The 15,966-nt window shown below is 33.8% G+C and overlaps 1 protein-coding gene across 2 annotated transcripts in view; it reads left to right on the plus strand.

Moving 5' to 3' along the window:
* LOC111144871 (programmed cell death 4) overlaps nucleotides 1-15,387 on the plus strand; it is a 29,748-nt gene extending 14,361 nt beyond the window's left edge. For both annotated transcript variants that reach the window (XM_022499435.1, XM_022499436.1), the window contains exons 5-12: nucleotides 1,733-1,846; nucleotides 4,057-4,278; nucleotides 5,876-5,973; nucleotides 6,890-7,004; nucleotides 11,265-11,372; nucleotides 11,615-11,725; nucleotides 12,557-12,696; nucleotides 14,625-15,387. In XM_022499435.1, coding sequence (XP_022355143.1) covers nucleotides 1,733-1,846; nucleotides 4,057-4,278; nucleotides 5,876-5,973; nucleotides 6,890-7,004; nucleotides 11,265-11,372; nucleotides 11,615-11,725; nucleotides 12,557-12,696; nucleotides 14,625-14,685 — 969 coding nt within the window. In that variant the 3' untranslated portion in view covers nucleotides 14,686-15,387. The remainder of the gene's footprint in view (nucleotides 1-1,732; nucleotides 1,847-4,056; nucleotides 4,279-5,875; nucleotides 5,974-6,889; nucleotides 7,005-11,264; nucleotides 11,373-11,614; nucleotides 11,726-12,556; nucleotides 12,697-14,624) is intronic.
* The last annotated feature ends 579 nt before the right edge of the window (nucleotides 15,388-15,966 follow it).

Here is a 15,966-nt window from a genome sequence, read left to right on the forward strand (position 1 = left end):
GACATATTTTTTAAAGTACTGTCTTACAAGAGATAATACATGGTGATGAGAATTTTAGACAGGAAATTATCAGGGTGTATGTTACATTGTTTTTATTCCATATGATTGTATATACTTACCTATTTTAGCTAATTATTGGACATGGAAATATTTCTGAAAATAGGAAAAAATGTAGGATTCAAATACTATAGAATCATTGCAAAATACTCTAATCTTAACATACAGTCTTTCAAGTGTATTTTGTTAGAAACTAATCACAAGGTGCATATAACCACTTCTGGGTGTTTTCAGAGGACAAATGGGAGAGAAAATTGAGAGTAATCTTCCTTTTTTGAAATTTTAGCTGAATATTGCTTTTCTTTAGAGATTTTTTATTTTTTAAAATTAAAAAAAAGTACTTTTATTTATTTATTTGAGAGTGAGAGAGAGAACATGAGCAGGGAGGAGAGAGGGAGAAGCAGGCTTATTGCCTGATGTGGTACTCGATCCCAGGACCTGGGCTGGGATCATGACCTGAGCCGAAAGGCAGATGCTTAACCAACTCCATCCAGGCACTCTCAGAGAATTTTTTAGTCACTATGACATTGATTCTTATTATATAAGGACTTCTGTTACCATACTAATCATGAAGTCTATTTTTTAAATTTTATTTTTTATCAGTACTTTGGGAGAGAACACAAGCCGGGGGGTGGGGGGAACAAATCGAGAGGGAGAAGCCATCTCTCCATTGAGCAGGGAGCCAGATGTGGGGTTTGATTCCGAGGACCCCGAGGTCATAAGATCACAACCGGAGCTGAAGGTAGACACACTCAACCGACCGAGCCACCCAGGTACCACCATCCATTTTTTTTTTTTTAAAGACCGGATTCTTTTTTTTTTTTTAAAGATTTTTATTTATTTATTTGACAGAGAGATCACAAATAGGCAGAGAGGCAGGCAGAGAGAGAGGAGAAAGCAGGCTCCCCGCTGAGCAGAGAGCCCGATGTGGGACTCGATTCCAGGACCCTGGGATCATGACCTGAGCTGAAGGCAGAGGCTTTAACCCACTGAGCCACCCAGGTGCCCCTTTTAAAGTGAAGTTTTAATGAGAATACTAGGTATGACCTATAGGAAGCCATCTTAAAGCTTTTTGGTCAATGAAGGATTGTTTTTGTGAGAGAGATAAAAAATTAACAAAATGTCGGGTTGTGGTTAATGGTTCTAATCTCTGTTATTAGTTTATTCAAATTTGTAAAAGAACAGTGACATAGATTCTGTTTTAGTATCAGTGATCAAAACATGTAACATATCTTTTTCTTGCCCTGAATGAGGGTGGAATAAAAAATTGGTTGGAATATAAAGTCAGAATACAAAATTAAAAACATAAAATTATATTTTATATTTAATTTTTAAGTTGGAATATGTAATTTATGTTTATGTAATTTATATTTAAATTTTAAGTCAGAATATAAAATTAAAAACACAGAATTTTAGGGGCGCCTGGGTGGCTTAGTCAGTTAAATGTCCAACTCTTGATTTTGGCTCAGGTCATGATCTCACGGTTGTGAGATCAAGCCTGCATCAGGGTCTTGCTGGGCATGGAGCCTACTTAAGATTCCTCTCTCTCCCCCGCTCTGACCACCCCCACCCCGTGCTCGCTTACTCTCTAAAAAAATAAAAATAAAAACATTTCAGTTTATATGAATATTTTGTTCATTAATCTATAAACTCTTTCACCTCCTTTCCCTTCTAGGAGAACTGTGTTTATGAAACTGTAGTTTTGCCTTTGGATGAAACAGCATTTGAGAAGACTTTAACACCAATCATACAAGAATATTTTGAGCATGGAGATACTAATGAAGTTGCGGTAGGTTTAAAATTGCAAGTATGATTTATCTAATATAGGAAAGAAAACACTATTAAAAGCAGAACATCATATCCAAAATGATCTTGGATCACTGAATTAAGTTTAAGCATTTTCTTTGGCATAAATGAATTTCTAAGACATGGAGTAAAATTTCCTTAATATGGATTAGTTCTTTCCTACTTGGGATGTGATGAGGACTATATGCCATTTCTTTCCCTGAAAAATGGCACAGTAATATTTTAATAATTTTTGTAATTATATATTTTTGTAATTAAATTGTATAGAATTATAATAGTTGCTAGCATCTATGGATTTTCTCAAACCTCTTCAGGGATCTTGGTTAAAAATGTTTTGATTTCTGTTTTTTTTGACGTTTATTTCCATGCTCAGGATTAAGATAAAATTTATCTTTGTGTTATGTCCAAGAAAGAAAACATGGATATAAAGATTTGAATAAGAATGTGTACAGAAACCAAGAGAACAAATGTCTTTTTTTTTTCTTTCTTTCTTTTTTTTTTTAATTGCAACTCTTTAAAAGGCTTTTACAATTTAGACTCTTATACTTCAGACTGGCTTTCTTGGTTTGTCTGATACCATGAGGTCTGATATCCTTAGATTTGTAGGACTTAAATATAAAACCAGTATTTGTTCAGTGCATACCATGTGAAGGAATTTGTAATAGGTGATTCCTTTATGAAGCTCAGTCAGGGAAGTGATATATATAATGTGAAGCCTTCTATTGTAGAGGAAGAGCTTAAGTCCTGTAAGGGTAGACTATTAAAATCCTATCTACCTAGCATGGGACTAGACGTATAATATGTATTTATTAACTGAGTAGTACTATAAGCAGAATGTTAGGGAAGCATAAAATAGAGAGTAATAGAAAAGATGATTCTGAGTTATATAAGAATGATTAGAAACTTGACAGGGCAAGATGGTTGAAGAGTTTTCCAGAGAGAAGTATCTTGTTTAAAAGCAGTGAGTTAGGGACATCTGGGTGGCTCAGTTGTTAAGCGTCTGCCTTGGGCTCAGGTTATGAGCCCCACATGGGGCTCCTTACTTGGTGGGAAGCCTGCTTCTCCCTCTCCCACTCCCCCTGCCTGTGTTCCCTCTCTTGCTGTCTCTCTCTCTGTCAAATAAATAAATCTTCCTTAAAAAAAATAAATAAAAGCAATGAGTTGTTCAAGCACAGTCCAGGAAAGAGGAAATTCAGTGGGAAGAGACTGCTAACAAGGACATCAGATAGGTGGCTATGAAAATAGTTCTGGCACCCTTTTAGTAGTATAACATGGTTTAAGTACCCTGAGTATTTAAACCTGGCATCCTGTAAATAAAAAGGAAGGCCTTCTAAGTAACTGAGTTAGAAGTCTTATAGGGTCAACTGACTATTCCACTTTCAACTTGGCCACTCCAGTTATGTCCTCAGTAAATACTTAATTTTGCTTTGGGTATGATGACAATACCTCCCTGAAAGGGTTGTTTTGAGTCTTAAATAAGATAATAAAAACTAAAGTGGCTGTTACAATGCTTGCTACATTATATACAGTAGTTAGTATTAGCAGCTGCTATTATATTTTTAATAGGAAATTTCAACTTAATCCCAGCATTTAAAGAAATAATACCACTTAAAAACAGTAGTTTAAGATCTCCTTTTAAACCTTATGAACAGTATAAACCATAGTGGGAAGAGAAAACTGAGGAAAAGTAGAGTATAAACAATTTATAATAATGTAAAATGAATCTCACCAAAAATATTCATAGACGAATATTCCTAGAAATTAGGAACACCTGATAGGCTCAGTTGGAAGGGTACGTGACTCTTGATCTTGGGGGTCCTGAGTTTGAGCCCCATGTTGTGTATAGAGATTACTTAAATAGGAAAAAAAAAATTATAAGATGCAGGGTTAATTAATTCCTAACAACAAACTTATTTGCAATGTGTAGTTTAATTGTTTTAAGTGTAATTCACATTCTTCAGTTCAGTGATGTTCAGATAGTAAAAGCTTTACAGAGTTGATCAATATCTAATTTTATATGCACAGAAAGATGTGTTTTTTTCTATCCTACAAAATTTGACTGCTTTTCTTACTATTACCAAACGGGAAAAAGGTAAGGATATATGGATAAAATCTTGAATTTTTGAAAATAAAGTTATATTGAATTAAAGGCAGTGACATATACTTTTTAGTTTTTGTTTTTTTTTTTAATAGGAAATGCTGAGAGATTTAAATCTTGGTGAAATGAAAAGTGGAGTACCAGTGTTGGCAGTGTCCTTGGCATTGGAGGGAAAGGCTAGTCATAGAGAAATGACATCTAAGCTTCTTTCTGACCTTTGTGGGACAGTAATGAGCACAAATGATGTAGAAAAATCATTTGACAAATTATTGAAGGATCTACCTGAATTGGCATTGGATACTCCTAGAGCACCACAGGTTTGTATGACTCTTCTTTTTATTCATTCTCTCCCCCACTACACTTCCAATTATAGACATAATACATGCTCCTAGGAAATTTTAGTAGATAAAGAGGACAAAATGGCCCATATTTTTTACCACACAAAAATAGCCCTCTGTCATTTTAGTGTATTTTTGTCTAGCTGTTCTTCTTTTCTTTTTCTTTTTCAAATGTAGTTTTCATCATACTATAATTTTATATCCCGCTTTCCACCCATGCTCTGTATAGTTTATAGGTCATTTTGTTTTTGCTGTCTGTATATTTTCTGTTACATGTGGTTAAGCTGTTATATGAGCTGTGATTTTAAAAATATGTAGATTGTTGTAATTGAAGATTGAATTGGCTTAACTGATGTTTTCTGTTCCCTTTTGTAGTTTTGTGGGTAAACAATTAGAAAATTAATGATTTATGTTTCTGTTTAGATTTTGTCCTCAAAGCCTTATACTTTTATTAGATTTAATACATGCTGATACTATAATGTGACTTTCTGGTTTGAAATTGAAAATGTGTGAAATCGTTGGTATTTACTTAACCAACTTTTAAATCAAGGTAGGAGCACTTTACTTAAACGTTAATTTAGGAATAGAGTATAGGTAGTTTAATTCCTAAATGCTTTTTCTGTTAACACTTTTCTTAGACAGTAGTCTTTTATAAGGTATTGAGCAATGATTCAGACATTGACTTTTTTTTCTTTTTATAGCAGTACTCTTATATTTAAGAAGTGATTACTTAAATACATATTATGGAATTTTTAAAAAATAAAGGTCAAAAGGAAGCAAGGCTGGCAAAAATAACCACTTTTAACATTTTGTTGTTAAATCTATTTTACTTTCTATGGGTATATATCAGTGTATGGTTTTTATATATCCTTGCATTTTAATGAATTACATTGTATATTCTAATTTATAAACTTGATTTTTCTTAAACCATAAAATGTAAACGCATTGCCTAATGGCCATATAATGTACCATCTTACATATCTATCCTTTATTCTTGGACACTAAAGTCGTTTCCAATTTTTTAAGAAATCATGCTATGAAAAGGAGTACTTTGCTGGTTCTGTCTGTCGAGCATAAGACTCTTGGTCTCAGGGTCATGAGTTCAGGCCCCCAAATTGGGTGTGGAGCCTACTTTAATAATAACAACAAAAATAAGTAATGCTATGATATACTTTCAGACAGAAATTTCTACACAAAGTTTTCTCCATATAATAAATTCTTTTAATCATTTTTTGAGAACACCTAGTCCCATTTTTTTTGTTTGTTCTCTTGAGTTTAGGCCATTGGCTTAACGAGTAATTTTGATGATACACTGTTTCAGGCAGTGTGCAAAGGTGTTGGGGGATTAGAATGGAGCAATGTGCCCCCGCCCATAGTACTCATCTTGAAGGGTAAGATGTAGGAGTATGCTGAGCATAACTAGCAGGTGCTAAGTAGATGTCTTTGAATATTCCTATATATCTTAGATACTGATTGTGTAGTTCAGCCATTCTTCATCATTTATGTGTTTAGAAATTGTGTCCTGTAAAGGTTCATTTTAGATTTTTTTATATAGATTTTTTTTTTCTTATTGTAGTTGGTGGGCCAGTTTATTGCTAGAGCTGTTGGAGATGGAATTTTATGTAATACCTATATTGATAGTTACAAAGGAACTGTAGATTGTGTACAGGCTAGGTAAGTAAATTAATTTTTCTACTTAGAATTTCGAAAGGGGAAAATTCTGCAGGATTTTATTGAAATGACATTTGAATTACATTGTAGATCTCTGTCATTTGTGTGCATTCTCTGCTGCTAAAACAAAATTGAGATTGTTGACATGCTATAACAGGAAGAGGACAGTACTATAATGTAGAAGTTGGGGATTTTAGCTAAACCATTAGCTACCTTTATGTCACACCACTCTTCTCTGGGCCTCAGTTTCCTTATTTATAAAACGGAAGGATTGGACTGAGAATGTTTAAGGTCTCCCCAAGTTTTCATTCAGGAATTGCATTCTGTAACTAATACTCTAGTAAGATGGACAGTATTAACAAAGGAGCCCATTTTCAATTTTATTTTATATTTATCTGCTACAGCAATATTAGGAAATAATGTTTTTTACTCTTGTTCTTTGGTATAATTAATTTTAAGCTAAATGTAATATTTGGGAGTCATCCTGTATGATTTTTATAACTTTCTGGAAATTTCGATTTGGTCTTAGCCATGTGTTAGGTTTTCTCAGGTGTAGATGGTAATTTTCCTAGGACTACTCAGATCAGAGTGGAGTGGTTTCCCTGGTGGGAATGCATAGATCTATAGAAGTTAAGTTTTATGCGAAATGTTTCTCTTCAGTATAGATGAATTATTTTGTAATAAGGTCAATAAGGTTAGATTTCTGTTGACTAGAAAAGAAAATAAGAGTATGAGAATATTAACATGAAAAGCAAATTTTCTTTTTTTTTTTTTGCTCCCAACTTTTTATTTTAAAAAGTAGTTTTTTAAAAGACTTTTGAATTTTAGGTTTCTTTTAGGTTACCTGAAAGCTTTTAGGTCAGCCTCAATCATGTCCAAGTTGTCAAAGTTATTTATTATTGTTATTTTTTTTTGGTAGAGCTGCTCTGGACAAGGCTACTGTACTCCTGAGTATGTCTAAAGGTGGAAAGCGCAAAGACAGTGTGTGGGGTTCTGGAGGTGGGCAGCAGTCTGTTAATCATCTTGTTAAAGAGGTAACAACTACTGGGTATTGTCTTTAATTTAATTTACATGTATTTCTCTAGGGGAGTAAACTATACCCTCTAGCTGGTATTTTTGCAGACAAAAATTAAGTTCAGGGGCACCTGGGTGGCTCAGTGGGTTAAAACCTCTGCTTGGGCTCAGGTCATGGTCCCAGGGTCTTGGGATTGAGCCTCTGCTCAGCAGGGAGCCTGCTTCCCTTTCTCTCTCTTTCTGCCTGCCTCTATGCCTACCTGAGATCTCTGTCAAATAAATAAATAAAATCTTAAAAAAAAAAAATTAAGTTCAGTCTTAAAGCTACAATGGAAAATTGGATAACCTTTATATATTTGGCTTTATACCCTAGTGCTTTAAATTATACATGAATTATATAATTGTTATTAAATTTTTAAGGTTTCCCTAACTTAAAAATAAGACTGAGTTAAGTTAAAAGGGCTTTCATAAGAAGGCTATGTTTGAACCTCAAAGGAATGTCTGAAGTCTTATATTGGTTTTTAAAATTTTTCAAATACTGTGAAAATAAGACTTTCTGTCTTGTAGTTATTCAGTAAGTAACTACATTTTTAAATGAGTGGCTTGAAACTGGATACTCTCAGATCATAAGTTATGAGTTATGAACACTAGAGTAGAACAGAGTGGTAGATTTTTCTAAGGAAGGTCACTACCTGTATTCATGTTTTAAAAGTAAAAATAATCAAGATGCCAGATTTATTCTCTATGGATCTTTTTTTCTGGTAATAAAGTAACGTTCTAGAACTTTAAGCCAGAAAAAGTATTTAATCTTAATTTGCAGATTGTTAAGAAAATTAGAAGATTTATAGCTCATGTGCTTCTGATTTTTGAGTATAATCTTTTCATGTGACTATAGTTTTGATATTTAATCTTTTAATGATATGTGTACCTAGTTTGGGGTTTAAGGAGCTGAAAGTACAGATTTTTGACCAGTTTGCTTTTATATATCTTAAAGTAGGTAAGTTGGGGTTTGTAATGTCATGATTGCAACATCTGCTTTTAAAAATTTTTTCAAGTTGGAAAGATTGAGCTGTAAACACAGTCAAGATACCAAGGCATTGGGGCGCCTGGGTGGCTCAGTGGGTTAAGCCTCTGCCTTCAGCTCAGGTCACGATCTCAGGGTCCTGGGATCGAGCCCCACATCAGGCTCCCTGCACAGCAGGGACCCTGCTTCCCCCTCTCTCTCTGCCTGCTTCTCTGCCTACTTGTGATCTCTCTCTCTGTTGAATAAATCAATAAAATCTTTAAAAAAAAAAAAAAAAATACCAAGGCATTTTGGCAAGAAAATGACATAAAAGGCATCTAAGTGGGAAAGGAAGAAGTAAAACTATCTCTATTTCCAGATGACATGATCTATATACAGGAAATCTGAATGAATCTATAAAAAAAACAAAAACAAAAAACCAACTGTCAACTAATAAATGAATTCAGCAGGGTTGTAGGGTATAAGATCAATATACAGTATTCAGTTCTAGTTCTGTACACTAGCAATGATATGAAGTGAAATTAGGAAACAATTGCTTTTACAATAGAATAAAAAACAGTAATATACTTAGGAATAAATTTAACAAGAGAATTACAGTTCTTATATACCAAAAACTGTAAAACATTGTTGAAATAAATTAAGAACTAAATAAATAAAAAGCTATCCAGATACCCTATATTTATGGATTGAAAGATGTAAGATTGTTAAGATGGTAATACTGAGGGCACCTGGCTTTCTCAGTTGAAGGAACTTGGAATTCTTGATCTCAGGGTTGTGAGTCAGAGCCTCATGTTGGGGTAGAGATTACTTAAAAAAAAAAAAAAAAGATGGTAATACTATCCTAAAATCATTATTTTGAGAAACTGTCAAACTATTTTATATGAATTATCTCAAGCAAAAAACAGTCAAGATAAAAATCGAAGTAAAACTGCCAATATGAGTTTCAGGGTTGCATTATTTGGATATTCATTTATTTTTGCCTGGAAGGATGAGTTGGACAAAGAGGACTTTTAGAAATGCATACATATGTTTATAATTTATCTTTCTCAAAAAAATGCATTGAACCTAATGGGAAACATTTAAATACTTAAAGTTGCATAACAAAGTCACAAAACTCTAAATGATACAATCTATTAAATACATTAATTTACATTTATAAAGTAAAAACACTTCAAATGCCATGCTTTAAATATTTACTTTCCTAAAGCAGAAAAATAGGAATTATTCATTAGGATGTATTCTAGTGATCAAATTTTACTTTACCTTTCATGAAAGTACGTTACAGAAGTTGAAGTCAAAGATACTTAAATGAGATTATTTAATTCAGTCAGTCAATATTCATTAATTGTGTACTAGCTGCAAAAGTGATTTTAAAAGGCAGTGTATAGGGAAGAACATTCTTGATGAAATTCTTGTGCTGGAAAACTTTTCCTCCTTCTCTCTGGAGCCATAGAGATTTATTTAAACAAGAAAGTCAAGTCTTGGGACACCTGGGTGGCTCAGTTGGTTGGACGACTGCTTTCGGCTCAGGTCATGATCCCGGAGTCCCGGGATCGAGTCCCGAGTCGGGCTTCCAGCTCCACGGGGAGTCTGCTTCTCCCTCTGACCTTCTCCTCGCTCATGCTCTCTCTCACTGCCTCTCTCTCAAATAAATAGATAAAATCTTAAAAAAAAAAAAAAAGAAAGTCAAGTCTTGCTTCTTTAGCTACAACTAGAAGCTGAATTACTGATGTTTTAGATAATTGGTTTCAAATCCTTAGCTGTAGAGAAAAGAGAGAGTATATACATATTTTGCTCCATCTCGTAAAGCTCTGTTATCATCACTTATTTTTTGGCTGCCAGTGCACTGTTAAGGTCATCCTGATGGAAGTGAAAGTTTGTGATACTTCATTAAAAATCCATCTTGAGACTTTCAGTCAGTGCCCTCTAGTGGTCTTTAATATCCCTTTTTTAAAGTGAACATTGAAGCATTATGGTCGCAACTCAGGCCATGTACATCTTGAGTCTATTCCTAGATCTCAGTGATTATTAAGACACACTAAAGTACTGCATTTTCTTTATAATTATGAACTACTTAAAAATTGAGGATGTATTTTTTGTGTGTGTGTGAATAAGTCATACTCTTATTTTTCAGAAGTGAAAATGACAAGGGGCAACTTGCCTTTGGAAGAGGCGTATCGGGGTAATAAGAGAGTAATAATAGAGACAGTGTCTAAGACTCAGTTATCACACAATTCTCAAAGTCCAATTAAATAATATGCTTTTAAGTAAAACAACAAAACAAAATAAAACAGAGAGTTACACAGAATCCACAAGGTGGTATTTGAAGAAGAAAAAGGAAAATCTGGAAATTCACATACTGAGAGTGCTCTGTTGAAATCAAGGAAGCCCAAATCCCAAGGCAGGGTATCCAAGGTAAACTCAGTCTGCTCCCAACCATTTGAGGAAAAGAGACGATGCAACTGCCACCTTGTATGAATAGCCATTTCTGGGGTTCCTTTTCCTCTTTCCCATCTGCTGGCTGAATGGAAAGGACTACATTTCGGCAAGATACAGGCTTTAGAAAACCAACTTCATTTCCAGTAAAACATGTTTCACTGCCACCAAAATCCTTACAAGTTATGTTGGGTGCTGGAAAACAAGGAACATGAGCTGTGTAGTTTGTACAGTTAACTGGTTCTTGTGTAGCATCATTTATTTTTGGATCTTCACAAATATATTGTTCCAGTTTGAGGTTCTTGCACTTAAGTGTCTCCTCCATACTGGTGGTGGCGATGGCAGCAGCTCTCCAAGGTCCTGTGGTGACTGACATGAACCACAGGACACGCAGGAGCCAGGTGGCTGCCATCAGGGGCTTACTTTTTGATTATTAAAAAAATTTGTCATGATAGTGTTGTCTCGAGTCTATATGTTCTTACACAGCTATTTGTGACCTGCTTTGAGAATAAGTAAATCCTATAGACAAAAAGCACAGATTTTTTTTTTTTAAATAGGAATTCTAGGGGCACCTTGGTTGCTCAGTCATTTAAGCATCAGACTCTTGGTTTTGGCCCAGGTCCTGGTCTAGCAGTTGTGGGATGGAGCCCCACCTCGGGCTCTGTGCTTGGTTGGTGTGGAGTCTGCTTGAGAATCTTCCTCTCTCTCCCTCCCCCTCTGTGCACACATGTGTGCTCTCTCTAAAAATGAATGAATAAAGTCTTTAAGAAGTAAATAAAAACTAAGAATTCTAACATATCTTAATTTTTAAATTTAATAGATTGATATGCTGCTGAAAGAGTATTTACTCTCTGGAGACATATCTGAAGCTGAACATTGCCTTAAGGAACTGGAAGTACCTCATTTTCACCATGAGCTTGTATATGAAGTAAGATTCCTTTGACATTCCACAGAGAATTATTAAGTGTTCCTTTTTGCACTACAGTGACTTAATGCTTCTTTAATAGCATATCTTTTTTTTTTAAATTTTAATATTAAGGGAGTAAGTTGCTTTTAATTTCTTATAGTGATTATAATTACATGTCAGACAAAAGGAATCTGATATATTTTAGGAGCACTTTCTTTATATGAATTAATGACCAAAGATTCATTCATTCGTTCAATTTTTAGGCCATTGTAATGGTTTTAGAGTCAACTGGAGAAAGTACATTTAAGATGATTTTGGATTTATTAAAATCTCTTTGGAAATCTTCTACCATTACTCTCGACCAAATGAAAAGAGTAAGTATAACATTATTTTGCATAATTCTTAGGCTTAAATATATAATACTTCAATGTATAATGATTGAATAAAGATTATGAATTGTCAATGAAATGTTCTTTCAGGTATGTTTAATAATACTGTGCCTGTAGTTGTTTTTTTGTTTTGTTTTTTTAAATGGTTGTGATTATGTTTGACCCCTTGTAGCCATTTCTTGAAAGTAACTCTTCAGTGGGTTTTTTAAAGATGTGATTGTTCTTCCTCAAGAGTTCTACTTTTAAGATATGAGAGATTCTGTTTTATATCTAGAAACAACATGAACATGATCTTTTAACAAATACACTTTAATTTATTCCTATTTAAAATATTAGTGAAGTTCTTACTTATCTTGTATTTTTTAATATTTTATTTATTTATTTGACAGAAACACAGTGAGAGAGGGAACACAGACAGGGGCAGAGGGAGAGGAAGAAGCAGGCTTCCTGCCTGTGTGGGGCTCAATCCCAGGACCCTGGGATTACGACCTGAGCCCAAGGCAGATGCTTAATGACTGAGTCACCCAGGCACCCCTTGCCTTGTATTTTTAAAAAGTGTAATAAATGTATATAGAGAAGTAGATGAAGAAATGTGTCCAATGTCTGATATCTGCCTAAACTCTCTTGAGAGAACAATTTTAGAGAAAACATTCTATAACAAACATACCTGCTGTCTGTACTTTTCAAGGATCAGATCTGACTTCAGTCTAATTTTGTGAAGAGCTAAGGCCTTAAATGTAGCTTGATGACAGTGATAGGTTGTATGGCATTATGTATTTCATATGGGCTAACATTCTGTATATAATTTTGTTTTAGGGTTATGAGAGGATTTACAATGAAATCCCAGACATTAATCTGGATGTTCCACATTCATACTCTGTGCTTGAGCGATTTGTAGAAGAATGTTTTCAGGCTGGAATAATTTCCAAACAACTCAGAGATCTTTGTCCTTCAAGGTACTTTATTACTTCTTTCACATAAGATACTGGCTAAGTGCTTGGAAAGCTAAGCTAATTTTCTATCATTCCAGAAGAATTCTGGAATTCTGTCAGAAAAATAACATCTCCCCTAAAGCTACTTAAGAGTGAAAATCAAGTTTTGAGTTTATGGAAAAACAGGGGCGAAACTTATTTTGCCCCCTTGTAAATCTATACATGCCTACTTCATGAAGCCCTTGTTCACTGGAAGGAAACTAACTTTGTGTAGTAGTTCTGTGTACCAGGCTCTGTTCTACATACTTGAAATATTATTTTAGAGTAGATATTAACACTAGTAAGATAAGAAAATTGAGGTTTAAGGAAGTGTGTGATACACCTTTCCTAAAGTCACACATTATAGAGGCCAAGGATGAATCCAGACCTTTCCTGGCTCAAAGATCTAGGCTCATTCCTGTACTCCATGTAGCTTCCTTTTTCTCCTTCATGGAATGGAGAATTAAGTCTAATTGAATCTTAACCTCATTGGAAAGTTGATGTGTGTGATTCTTTGAAGATAATACATTTGTACTACTGAGATCTAACTCTTTAGGAGTTGATGAGGTTTTTTGTGGTTAAAATAAAGTTTATAATGAAATTATAAATAGGTGTAAATGTTAGTAATAGGTAAATTTGTGTATGTCTGCTTTATATACATTTTAAGTCTTCGTAATTTTTAATCCGAAAAAATTGCAAAGCTTTGTCTATTTTTATTGAAGTCGATTGTGAGAAATCTCAGAAAAAATAGTTGCTGGTAGTGTCTCTCTGTAAAGTTTAAAAGTCATTGATAGAGGAGGAGGAAGATAGGGTTTAATGACTTTGATAAAAAAAAAAGTTTGAAAATATAGATCTCTAAAAATATATATATAGACCTTTGCTTGGTGATGGCATCACTCATGTGCCAAGTGGTATACATCAGTAAATACTGCCAGCTTTGGTAAGGGTTCTTACTTACTGCTTTGTTCCCCATCTCAGTCTCCTAATATTATAGTCTGAAGCCTTTATATGCAGGAAAATGTAGCTGATTTCCACTTAGACTTAATATGAAAAGGCACTAGCTTTTAAAATTTTTCAGCATCTGTTCAGAAATCTAACTGGTCATTTCTCTTTTGGCTTTACTTACTCTCAAGGATCAGTTGAGGAGATACCTAAAAGTACTTTGTTTGCCATTGAAGTGACTTTTTATCCTCTACCCATTAGCTTATTTGGGTGAAGCACACATTTGTGTGAGGTCTTGAGTGCTAGTGCATGTTAGTCAGAGAAAGAGGGCTAATCCTGAGCAAACTCTGTTTCCACTTCCTGCTTTAGATTGCTGGTCAACTATTCCTCCTGGGTTGAAGCAAGGTGTCTTGAGTTTGAAATAGTAGGAATTCCAAAATGGAGCATAGACTGGAATTAATTGGATTCTGATTTGTTTTTCCATGTACAGGTTATGGCTTTTCTACATTTGAGAAGAAACTTAAAAAATTTTTTAAAAATGGACATTTTCATAGGTTCTATAGCTCTAGTTTACACAATTCCAAATTATGTTAGTGTTTCTTTGGCTCACTGTTCAGTTTTCAAATAATACTAATAACATAGTAGGAGTAAATATTAAAATTCTAAATAGCATGTTTGCTTTATATTTTAACTTATCAACATGACTCCATTTGGACAATAAACTTACTTCAATAATTAAGCTTTTATTTAACTAAAAACTGCTTAGATTAGCAGTTCATTTGATTTGTTATATCCTAGGGTATATAGTAGGGAAAGCGTCTTTCTCAAAGGAATTAGAGGTGTGCTCACTTTTTTTTTTATTTTTAAAGAGTAAAACCCTTCAAAACCATTAGGAACCCAAGGCTTTTTTGATTTTGATCTATAGTCAGAATTGGTTATCTATTTTCATGTTTGTGTTCTTTTCATTACAGGGGCAGAAAACGTTTTGTAAGTGAAGGAGACGGAGGTCGTCTTAAACCAGAGAGCTACTGAATATAAGAACTCTTACAGTCTAAGATGTTATTAAAAAATATATAAATATATCTGAATTGTAAGAGTTGTTAGCACAGGTTTTTTGTTGGTTTTTTTTTTTTTTTTTGAAGCACTTGTTTTGGGTACAAGGCATTTCTGAAATTTTATAAACTTAAAATTTAAAGGGAATTTTTAAAGGAAGTGTTTTCCTTTTTATCTTTTCTTCTTCTTCTTCTTCTTTTTTTTTTTTTTGGAGGGTGTAAAGGAGGGACAGAAGAGTAACCACTTCTTAAGTGGAATATTCTCATAAGCTACCTTTTGTAAGTGCCATGTTTATGACCTAATCATTCCAAGTTTTGCATTGATGTCTGACTGCCACTCCTTTCTTTCAAGGACAGTGTTTTTGTAGTAAAATCACTGGTTTATACAAAGCTTTATTTAGGGGGTGAAGTTAAGCTGCTAAAACCCCATGTTGGCTGCTGCTGTTGGAATACTGTGCTTTGGGAGTTAAAAAAAAAAAAAGTTATTTCTTTGTCTTAAAGAATTTTAAGAAAATGAGTTAGTCATAAGACTTATTCATTTTTCCAGGGAACATATTGATTGGTCTTAAAGACTAGACAGTTAAATAAATGGTGGCTGGAACATCTATTTTTCTACAAAACTGGAAAAATGAACCCGGTTCTAAAAGAATGTATGACAAAATAAAACATGTGAAGCAGTGTTGATTCTTTATTGGGAGTACCTATATCTTAGGTCTTTTTAAAAACTTATTTTACACAGCAAATTTTAAATCCTATAAGAGAGTGTATTTGAACCTAGTGAATTTAACTTTGTTCTTTGCAAACTTTTAAATCAAAAGTATAATAGTAAATTCTTTTAATACTATCTGTGGGAAATGCATACATACTTGGTTTTTTGATCTTCTTTAAAGCCCAGTGAAATTTCTAAAATACAATACCTTCGTTATCCTTAAGTTCTGTTACCAGTGTTTGTGTTATAAAAAATTATTCTTCAGAAACTCAAAAATTTTTACATTTATCCAGTGTCTAAGAAGATAGTATCTACCAATAAATAATAGTTCTCTAAAGAATGATCACATTTCTGACCTCTTTTGCAGAGCAAAACTCAGCAAGGCCTCAAGGTGTGTGCTAATTTAAATTGTCTATTATTGATTGTAGCAACCAGCCAAGAATTATATTCAGATTTACAAATATATTCTTAGGAATATGCCCATTATAGGTTTAGGCAGGCTTTTAGCACTAAAACCCCAAATTTAATGTTCATATTTATCTCATGGGCTCT

Source organism: Enhydra lutris, unplaced genomic scaffold, assembly GCF_002288905.1.
Source record: "Enhydra lutris kenyoni isolate GAN:26980312 unplaced genomic scaffold, ASM228890v2 scaffoldscaffold12, whole genome shotgun sequence".
Lineage (NCBI taxonomy): Eukaryota > Metazoa > Chordata > Mammalia > Carnivora > Mustelidae > Enhydra > Enhydra lutris.